Raw genomic sequence first — 10,962 nt, forward strand, 5'->3', positions numbered from 1 at the left:
AGTGTGTGACCCATTGTTTGCAGGTCTCCTTCTCCCACCAGCTTCAACCCTGCCAGACCTGTCTCCTCTCTGTCCCCTGCCCAAAGGCACAGACTGCATCACAGGGACAGACTGCACCACAGGGACAGACTGCACCACCTCCTCCTGCTGCTGAGCCTCAGCCTTCCCTTCCTCACCCTCCTGCCCCACCAAACACCACAGCAATTCTCCACACTCCCCATCCTGAAAACCCAAAGCATGAGCACAAGTATCAAAGCAGAAAAATGAGCTCACAAAATGTATGACTGAACTATTAAGTGGTGATGACAGAAAAGTGGAGAGCAAAACCTGCTGAAAAAACATTGAAAATGTGTGGAGTTCTGGTTTTATCCGTGGAATGGATGGGAATGGATCAGGCTTTGGTTTAAGATTTTTCAATACCAGTTCCATGCAAATGCTCTGCTGCCCAAGCTTCCCACCCTAGTCCATCCATTGAGCAAGAGTCCAACATGCTGCATCCATCAGCCAGCCCATTCTCCTTCCCACCACCGCCTGTATCAGGCTCCTCTCCAACATGGAAAATTCAGGGGCTGTTTGAGGACTGCAGCCAGTAAAAGTGAAAAGCAGACACAGGGATTTTTGTGTCTTGAGGTGCAAAGATGCAAAACATCCTCTAAGATGCAGGGAAGGCTCCTTGGTCAGTGGGCTACACCAGCATGAATTCCAAATTTTCTGTAATTTTCTGAAGGCCCAGATCACTGGCTGGTAGGACATAAAGTGATTTTCAGAGATATCTTTGCAGTTCTATGTACCTCACAACATGTGCTGGGAACAAAGAGCTTAGAAGGACTGAATGCAGCTGGTTTTACCTTGGAAGACATGAACCAGCTTATGACAAAACTAAAGGTGTCACACGCACCAGCCTGGTGGAACATCTCTCTCTTTTACCAGCCATTAATTCAAAGATAGGAAAGACAAAAAGCTCTCCCCCTCCCACACAAATTCACAGGCTCCTGACCATCAGCAGCACCCCGCCCACAGAACAGGTACTCCCCAGCTCCTTTCCTCATTGTGCTTCCATGGAGGACACACTCCCACAGTGGGGACACTGCTACACTCTGCTCCTGCCACCCTGCATCTCCATTCTGACCCCACATAAAGGGACCCCTGATGCCAAGGGAGCTGCTCTGAGGCCAGTGGGACACACATCACCTGCTGATCATGAGCGGAGTCACACTGTTCTCAAAGACCTTGCTTTTTCCCACACAGGTTTTCCCATCCCCTCACCTACCCCTCAGAGCATGATGTGAAGAGAGAAAAACTCAACCCAAAACTCCAACTGCACCCAGGAGAGGGGGCACAGGAAGTGATTTGATGGAACTGCCCAACCAGGTCCATGGGACAGCCCTTTGCTCTGATCATCTGTCACACACAGATGTGGGGCACCCAGCCCCATTTCAGGTGGCAGCCTCTGCGCAATACCCAGGCTCTCGCTGAGGGTTTTTGGCTTTTCCTCTCTGGCACATGGCCCTGCTGCCCAGGCACAGACAAAAGAGAAGGCACTTGGATTTCAGAACTCAGCATGGATTTCCATGCTCAGCATTGAAACCATGGCATTTCCCAGCAGTTTTAGTACAACACAAGTATGAGCCGGGCTGGTATTTATGATGTATCTGCCCCCTTAAAGTGGGTCCTGTGGGTTTTGATGGAACTACTATTGATACAACCATGACAAAAAACTCCTGTTAAGGCTGGAGAGCAAAGCCATGGCAGCCCCTCAGCATCCAAGGTGCTCTGCTCCTTTTGCCCAGATGCAGCCCTTGGCACCAGCATTCCCAGGAGCTCCGGTGAGCACTCCCAGAGCACAGGTGACTCTCCTCAAATACCACTTTAGTGCCTGTGGGATAAGGGCTTAAACTGCAAAAGGAGCTGTTTGTTTTGCAAGGGGAGTGTGATGGATAAATCACTGCCCAGTGAGAGCTGTGCAGCCAAGGGCTGGGTTAAAACCCCCTGGGTGCAAACGCACTCAGGAGTCACTGGCACTCAAACTTGAGCAGAAGGTTCAAGGCTTGGGTTTGCTTTTAACCAGAACTGGATTTTGCCTTTGCAGCCTTTTCCTCATGGGTATGCCAACCATCAGCCAACAAGCAAAGAGGATGTGGCTCCATCTGCCAGTGCTGATCAGATGTGAGGGCACTGGGATCAATGCAGCTGTGCCAGGATGAAGCCACATCAAGCCCTTTTCCATATGAATCCTTCTCTCTGCCAGAGGATACTGATTTCCCTCCTATCATTGGATTTAAGTATGATGTAAAAAAAAAAAAAAAGGGGGGCAACACATGGTTAGAAAAGCCCCCTATTTTAAGATAATTAAAAATAAAATTTTCCTTTTAAAAAAAAAAATCTGTGATTCTTGGGAAGTATTTCTAGGCCAGAAGCACCCCTGGTGACCAGGGTTAAACAGGGCATAAAGTAATTTTGCTCCCAACTTTTCCTGAAGGCAATGGTTTGAGCAGAAACTCAAAGAATCTCTGGATAAGGCACACACACCAGTCAGTCCCTGTCCCAACTGGGCAAGTTCCCCCAGATCCCAGCCCCAGTGCTTCTAAGTCAAATGAGATCACTCTGCAAGTTTCCCTACTCCTGTGCAATTACATTCCCAAGTCAGAGAGGAGGGAGCCAGTTAAGCATGGATACATAGTCCTTTTCAAATGCTTAATATTTCTAGTTTCACTGTAATTATATCCTGCAGATAAAAATGGTGCTCAAGGTCAAACAAATCCTCCAGGAGAATGTGCACTGCATGGAAACTGTTTGGGTTTTTTTTAACTGGAAAGGTTGTATAAATACTGCAGATTGAGAACCTATAATTATCCATTAAAATCACTCTGAGACTGCTGAATTAATATTTGTCCATGTTCAACCTCTAGTCTCATAAAGTTTACATGTGCCCAAAAATCAGCTCAGGCAGGAGGCAACTGATCAGAAATACATTTTTCTGGGCCTTTCCTTTAGCATTAGAGCGTGATGTTCTTTGGAGAAGCAGCTCCAGGGATGGGGGCTGGGCTGGGCCACCATTATCCTGCAGTCAGGGCCCCACCAACCTCTCCAAAGGCAGGATTCACTGCTCCATGCCCTCTACAGACACATCCCTGTGTTGCCCCAACAGTGCAGGGCTGCAACAACTCAGCTGAGAGAACCTGGGAAAGGCTTTTACACCCACCACTCCCATTCAGAATCATGCAATCATTAAGGGTGGAAAAGGTTATATCCCTACCATCAACCCCACATCACCATCAAATTCACCATTAAACTGTCTCCTCAAGTGCCATGTCCACACAGTCTTTGAACACTTCCAGGGATGGTGACTACACTTCCCTGTGCAGAGCTTTACAACTCTTTCTTCCGGTGACTTTTTTCCCCAAATATTTAACCTAAACCTCTACACATTTGCAGCAGCTCTGATGGTTGCTGCCCAAGACTAATCCCACTGTTTGGTGCAACCTCCAAATCTGCCTGGGGATGGAGAGGCAGCCCTTGCAGTCATCATGCAGGGATTCATAAAGGGGACACTGGTGGCTTTTGCTCTGGAAATACTCTGGGAGCAAGGAGCAATGTGAGAGCCAAGCCCCACAGCTCACTGGGGGGGATCAGCACAGTTCCCCACCCGAGCCCTCAGCTCCACTCTCCTCCAGCCCTGCCTTGCTCATACCCATCCCCCTGGAGCAGCCCCAGGCAGGGAGCTGCCTCCCCTGACTCCTTAGAGAAGCAGAAGGAGGATCCAACTCCATCCTTTGCCCTGCCTTTGTCCTCCAGAGGTTGTTTGCCCAGGAATAGAACAGGAGACACTTGGCACACTTGGCACAGGCCCCAGCACCTCTGGGCTTCTCTTGGGGGGATGAGGTTTGCTCCCCCACCAAACACTCCTGGTTCAGGGGTGCCCACAGCCAGGACAGCCAGGTTGGGTTCCCAAATGGGTGAAACCATGGACAGCATCACTGCCAGCAGCAGCAGCCTCTGTGCTCCCCCCAAATCTTCCCCTCTTGTTTATCCTTGTGATCCAGGCCATGGAACTGCAGCAACTGAGCCACTGCTTTTGTCCCCAGCACCAGCAAAGCCATCACTGGGCTCAGGACAAAAGCCCCAGCAGTGGGCACTGCCCCAGAATTGGGGTTGGGGTGAAGAGTTGCAAGACCCAACCTGTCACCCTACTCTCCATCAGCCACCTCCAGACCTGAGGTGGGTGACATCTGTCTGTTCCCTGCAACTCTGGATGAAAAATACCCACAAGAACTGGGAGCCACTGGCATTACCACCCCTGGGACACAGGACCACAGGAGCAGGTCTCAGGACACCTTTTTGGCGGAGGCTCACAAGAGCCACCAGCCAGCAGGGGCTGCCAGGAGCTATACATATCTTCCTTGGATGTGAACTGCCCATGAACCCTCACCACAAATATTTGGAGGAAGGGGAGGGGGTAAAGGAAACAAAAACATTTTAAAAAATTGTCTCAGCAGTGAGAAAAACTATCAACCGACCAAAGGCAATTGAAAAATTAGGTACTTCCAAAGCTTGGTAACTTTATAACTGATGTGGAATCTGGCAGCTCGAGCACTGCTGTGCCAACCTCCTTCCCCAGCCAGCTGTGCTGAAGGCAAAGGGCAGAGGAAATCCACAAACCCTCGTTCTGACCCCTCCTCACCCACTCAGGGACCTCAGCCTCCCCAAATGCTGACAGGGAGAAAACCCATGGCATGGACTTGATCCTTCCTCTTCCCCCCACCTCCATCTCTCAGCATCCCCCTGGACCCCTGGAGGCAGGTACATCATTAGCATATATTTGCATGCATGCTGAGGTAGGGACATGGGTTTTCCTCTTGGATGCATGGATGTAAAGCCAGAGGAGCTCTGCAGGTGTCAAGGGGGTACATGAGACTTGCAGACCCCACGCTTTCTCCCCTGAGCTGCCACCAGCCCCAGCCTGAGGATGCAGAGCAGGCTCCGTGGGCAGGGATGGAGGGAGGCCGGGGGGTTATCCCAGTGGATCTGTCACTGTTTTCCATGGACACATTCACTTCCTACTGATGCACTTGGGGGGAAGGGGCTGTTGAACCTCACCAAGGCTTTTCTGATCTTTGAAATCAATTGGATCTCAGTAGAGTTCTTTGAGGTGACCCCCTCCCTGCCCTGGCCAGGCTCAGCCCTCCCAGCAGAACACCCCTGCCATGGAGGAAACTGGATCTATGTAGGAAAAACCCCATGTTTCCAGCAGGGATTTACCTTCTCCAAAAGCAAACTACCAACGCTAATAAGCACTGATGCTTACACACCAACACCCTGGCCACAAGAAAAAAACAAACCATCAAACACAAACTCTGTGCAAATACATCTCTGGTCTAAGCCAAGCCACCCAGCAAAGCCAAAGTTTGGTACCAAAACCCACAGAGGTGAAGCAGCAAAGCCTCCCAGCATCCAAAGCACACTCTGGCATGGATGAAGAGCTTCTCTGGTTTAAAGGTAATTTATTAACTCAGCTCCTGAGTTACTAAAACCCTTTCAGCACACGTCAAAGCAGCCCACTTCACATAGCAGTCCCTGAGGGGAGCGCTCAGCCCTCTGTCATGGGAAAGGTCTGTTCCTGGAGGATCCAGCTCCCTTAATGGAGCAGGGAGCAGCCAGCACTCCAGGGAGGGACACAGCTCCCTGGGAAATCGATGCCAAAGGAAGACAGGGTGGAGCTTAGTGCTTTTATAGAGATTATTTGGAAAGAGAAGAACCCGAGTGAAATGGCTCTTCCCTAGGGAACTTAGGACCTTTGTTTCTCTCCAGACATGCTCAGGATGGCAGTGTGACTTGCAGGTCTGATGCTGGGTTCCCAGTATGCCTTGGAAACACAGTTTTGTGCAGGAAAGGGAGGGGACTCGCCCACCAGTACCTCCTGCAAGACACAGACAACAAAGCCAGCGCTTCCGACCATGTGGAGTGGAGGCACCTCCAGCAAACGCCTCCCAGGGCCACTCCCATCTTTCTAAGAGCACAAGCTCTGCTTCACACCTGACTCTTTTAGCCTCTGGTTCTCCCTCTTTCCTGTCTCTGCCAGCAGACTCACAAACCTCTCCACACTGCAAACAGGTCTGGACCAAGTGATTACAACCCACACCAGCCACAGGTTCTCCACCCCCTGCCTTCCCCCAGGGATCCCTTATTTTTCCACCAGGAAACTCAGGGCAGCAATTTGAAGACTGCCAGAAAAACTCATTTGACTCAAGAAAAGAGCATTTCTATCTCACCTCCATCCCACTGCCACAGCCAGAGGGTGATGCTGACCTGATCCCTCTGCTGCAGACACCACTCCACCTCCCCCCACCCCAGGTCATCATTCTGACCAAGACAATTTTGGCTAGACATTTTCCAAAACCTTTGGGAAAGAAGTTGTCAGCTCCACTTAGGCAAGCCAAGTGTATCAGGCAGAGCTCAGAGGCTGGGGAGACACTCCCAAGGCACAGAGATGGTGGCAGCCTCAGTCTCAGAGGGGCACCCCCCATCCCTCTTGGGGTCATGGCCAGGGTGGCCCAGGGAAGACAGGGGACACCTGCTCTGAGCTTGGCATTTGGGAAGGCACACACCAAAATGTGTATGTGTGTATATATCTATATATATATTTTATATATATATATTTATATTTATATATATATATAAAATGGGCAGGGCTGCTAAGCAAGACCAGGAGGGACAGGGAGAGCTGCAGAAATTGCTACCTGCAGCCACACGTCTCCACGACCATGTCCTCATACTGTTTGTAAACCACGTTGTTCCCAGAGTCAATGTAGAGGATGCTGATGGGGCTGAGCTTGGAGGGCACGCAGCAGCTGGGGGGGGTGGACTCGGGGTCCATGGAGTTCATCAGGGTCTGGATGATGGCGTGGTTGGTGGGCTCCAGGTGGGAGCGCAGCGGGAAGTCGCAGACCCCCTCGCAGTGATAGGCCTCGTAATCCAGGGGGGCGATTATCCAGTCATCCCAGCCCAGCTCCTTGAAGTTCACGTGCAGGGGCTTCCTGCTGCAGCGCGTCTTCGCCTTCTTGCCGTGGCCTCTGCCCCCAGAGCGGGCCGCAATGGTGGTCCTCCTCTTCCTGCGCCTGAGGAACACCTCCTGCCCGGGATCGGGGGGCTCCAGGAAGGGGGGGCTGCCCAGGGCCTTGATCTTATCCCGGATCTCCTTGAAGAGGTTCTCCTTCCTCTGGGTGCGGGAGAAGGCCACGAGCAGGGCTCGCTCGTGGGGCTGCGGCCGGGGCTTGCCGAAGCCCAGCTGCCGGGGGGGCAGCGGCTGCCCCGAGCCATCCGACACCACCCGCAGCTGGAAGCACAGCAGCTCCCCCGGGGGCGAGCTCTCCCTCTGATCCCGCAAGGCCTCCCGGACATCAAACACCTCCCATCTGGAGGAGCCCGCGTCCAGAATGTCCGCGGCGCGGGAGTCCAGCAGCCGGGGCTCCTCGCCGTCCCGGGCGGGGCAGGTGGCGAGCAGGAGGTGGTGGAAGGAGCCCTCGGGGGACAGGGCCAGGCTCCGGTTCTCGGGCACGGAGCGCAGGATCCGCAGCTCCGCGCCCGTCACCTCCTCTGCCTCAGGCAGGCTGGAGATGTCAAAGAGGTACCGCTGCTCCGAGGCCGACGGGGAGGCATCTGGAAGAGATAACACAGAGAGAAAAAAGGGAAAAAAAGATTTAAATATCAGCAAGCCAAAGCCAAGCGCCCATTAGGGAGGTGCAAGTGACGCAGAGGTAATGGGGGAGATCTCGCTGTGCAGCACGGCTTCCTGAGCATCCCAGCGGAACACAGGCTGTGTGCCCTGCATCCAGGAGCGTCACTCTGCCTGGGGGCACCGAAAACAAATGGAAAGGAGAAGGTACAGAGGGAGGGAGGAATCAATTCAAACAAGTGGCTTCTCATCAGCACTCTTCTCCACATCCTGAGGAGGCTTCTCTGCTTCCTCCCAGGTGTTCCAGTGACCCCAGATGCAACACTATTCTGATTTGGCACGGAAGCCACACCTGAACCTGTGCAGCACATTGCCAGCCTCAATCGGCAGTTTGTCACCTATTTCTTCTGCCCCAAGTGCCACTCACATACACATGCTGTTAAAAATTCCACTTTCCCCTCGCAGACAGTCACAGGCACACAGGTCTGATAGAGGCAACCAGAGCGGCTGAAAGCGAGCCCAGACTCAGTTTGGCACTATTTTTAGTGCATCCAAAGACCTGACACAGACTTGTGCAGTTTCTGGCACTGAATAAATATACTCAATGTGAATTAAAAAAGAAGCACCAAAGGAGGTGGAGCTGGGAAGAAGAGGTGAATTGAGTTCTGGGAGGGTTGATTTTTTTTGTTTTCTCCCTCGTTAACGAGAAACCTGACCTGGGCATGCTGCAAACATCTCTGCTGTGCCCGGAGCGCCCCGACCCGCTGCCGGCAGAGCCTGCCCGACCCCCCCGCCCCGCACCCGCCCACCCCCGCCGGCAGCGCCGCTCGGCGCAGCCTGCGCTGCCCGCGGGGGGAAACTGCTTCTCCCTGTCATTCGCTGCTGCTGCTATTATTATCATTAACAGTACTATTATTATTCATTATGGTTATTAAAATTACTATTTGAAAAGCAGATCTAAAATTCCTATGAGAAGCAGATAAGAGCAGATAAGGAGATCTCTTTGAAGAGTTCATCTGGTTTCGTTTTGCGCTGAAACTTCCCAGGACCTGTGCTTAGCTTTCGCCCAGCACTCACAAGCCGAGCACTGCCCACCCTTCCACCGGAGCATCCTCCTCCCGGTCCCGCCTCGCTCCCCCGACGTTTCCCCATCAGTTTCCAGTAAACCTCCTCCCGCAAAGGCTGCCGGCAGGATACGGCCCGTTCTGGGTGTGGGAATGGGACTGGGGGGGCTCTCCCACCAGCGACAGGGACGGGGTGCGGCTGGCGCTGCTTTTCAGTTTGCCTTTTCATTTTATTCGATCAGGAATGTATTACTTTCCCCCCCCAGCCGTGCGAACTTGGCCGGCAGGGCGCGAAGTACATATATACATGTATTTGTTAAAAGTTTATCATTAGGTGCGGATATTATTATTATTATTATTATTATTATTATTATTATTATTATTATTATTATTATTATTATTATTATTATTATTATTATTATATTCGCGGGTATGAAGAGGGCAAAAGAGGGCGAAGAGGGGGAAGGGGACCGCGATGCCGAGCTCAGCCGGCGGCGTTAGCGGGAGTCGCTACCTGCAGAAATCGCTAACCCAGTCGCTCCGGAGCGCCGCGGCCGCCCGGGACCGAGCACCCCCCGGGACACCGCGGCTGCGCTCCCTCCCTGGCCCAGCCCGGCCCGCCGCGGTGCCCCGCGGAGTTTTTCGGGCTGCAAAGGCTCTGGCAGGACGGGGGATGCGGCGCGGAGAAGCTGCTCTCAAAGGGCGCCGCACGCCCCGGCCCCGCATCAGGTGGCGGCAGGTCCCGAGAGCCCCGCACCGCCGCTCACGCCGTCCTGGCCGGCTGCACCTCGCACCCCGTCCCGAACCGCATCCCCAGCACCAAGCGCCATCCTCGACACCGACTGCGTGTGCAACCCCATCGCCACCCCAGAGCCCCGCTCTGCGCCACGCTCAGCTCCGCCGGCAAGCCCCTTCACCGGTGCCAGGCACAAATCTTTTGCTGCCCCCATCGTCAACCCTCCTAACCGTATGCTCATGCACAGCCCCACTCCCAGCCCTGTCCTCGCCCTCACTGCCACGCTCAGATTCGCGCACGGCTTCGTTCCCGTTAAACAACCGGGATGCGCAGCCCCTATCCCGTGAAGCCCCTGCAACCACCCCGTGCGGAAACCAGCGCACAATCCTATCCCGGGCACAGCCCTGTGCTCAGACCAACATGTGAGCATCCTCTCCGTGTGCCACCACGTCCCCAAACTCACGCTCAGAGTGATGCACAACCCCGTGTATCCATCCCCACATGCACACAGGAGCCGATCCCCACACGCCTGCACCGTCTCCGTCCCCAAGCCGCATCCTCATGCCCAAGCCCATTCCGAAGCCCGGGCATCGACTTCTCTCCCGCCCGACGGCGGAGCCCCGGCGGGGCGGCCGTTCCGCGCTCGCCGGCCCGGCCGCGGCTGCCCCGCACTCACCGCTGCGCGCCCGCTCCGCGAAGCCCGTCACGGTGTCGGCGCGGCGGCCGGGGGCGCGGCGGGCGGCCAGGCGCTGGTACAGGGCCACCATGTAATGATGCGGCACCACCGTGCCGTTGCGGAGAGCCCCGTCCCTCCGCGGCGGGGAGGAGAAGGGGGAGGCGGCGGCGGCGGAGGAGGAGGAGGCGGAGGAAGGCGCGGCTGCCGAGGGTCGCTGGGGAGCGGCCGCTGACGGGCCGCGCACGGCGGCGGCCTCCAGCCCGCGGCGAAGGCGGCAGGCGCCCAGCAGGCAGAGGCAGAGGGCGGCGGCGGCGGCGCAGAGGCGCATGGCGGCGGCCCGGGGCTCGGCGCGGAGCTGCTGCCGCCGCCGCTCCCCGCCCGCTTTTGAACATCGTCTTCGCCGCCGCCGCCGCCGCCGCCACCGCCGCCGCCGCGGCCGCGGCCGCCCGCCGCCCGGGGGCGCCCCCTGCCGGCCGCTCGCCCCTCCCCGCCCGAGCGCCGCCCGCGCTCGCACCCGCCCCGCCCGCCCCGGCAGGTGTGAGAGCCCCCCGGAGCCCCCTCGGGCTCCGCCCCGCCCGCCCCGGCAGGTGAGAGACCCCCAGATTCTCCCTTAGACCTCGCCCCGCCTGTCCCAGCAGGTGAGATACCCCCGGATCCCCTCTGGACCTCGCCCCGCCTCCTCCGCCAGGTGAGGAAGCCCCGGACCCTCCATCGGATCCCGCCCCGTGTCCCCCGGCAGGTGAGAGATCCCTCAAGGCTCCGGGCCAGCACCCGGTGAGGGCACCCGCACCCCTCGTTTGGCGGGGGGAGCCGC

The 10,962-nt window shown here is 55.6% G+C and overlaps 1 protein-coding gene across 1 annotated transcript; it reads right to left on the reverse strand.

The window, feature by feature from the left end:
* Positions 1-6,733: 6,733 nt before the first annotated feature.
* GDF7 (growth differentiation factor 7) lies at positions 6,734-10,476 on the reverse strand. The gene is made up of 2 exons (XM_066545840.1): positions 10,149-10,476; positions 6,734-7,656 (listed from the first exon to the last, which is right to left on the reverse strand). Exons 1-2 carry the CDS (start codon positions 10,474-10,476, stop codon positions 6,734-6,736), a joined length of 1,251 nt encoding a protein of 416 aa, XP_066401937.1.
* Between the last annotated feature and the right edge of the window lie 486 nt (positions 10,477-10,962).

This window comes from Molothrus aeneus, chromosome 3 (assembly GCF_037042795.1).
Source record: "Molothrus aeneus isolate 106 chromosome 3, BPBGC_Maene_1.0, whole genome shotgun sequence".
Taxonomy (NCBI): domain Eukaryota; kingdom Metazoa; phylum Chordata; class Aves; order Passeriformes; family Icteridae; genus Molothrus; species Molothrus aeneus.

Coding starts and splice junctions, on each gene's coding strand:
- GDF7 (XM_066545840.1), bottom strand. CDS start 10,476: ATGCGCCTCTGCGCCGCCGCCGCCGCCCTCTGCCTCTGCCTGCTGGGC. Junction 7,657..10,148: donor CGCGGAGCGGGCGCGCAGCG/GTGAGTGCGGGG, acceptor TATCTCTTCCAG/ATGCCTCCCCGTCGGCCTCG.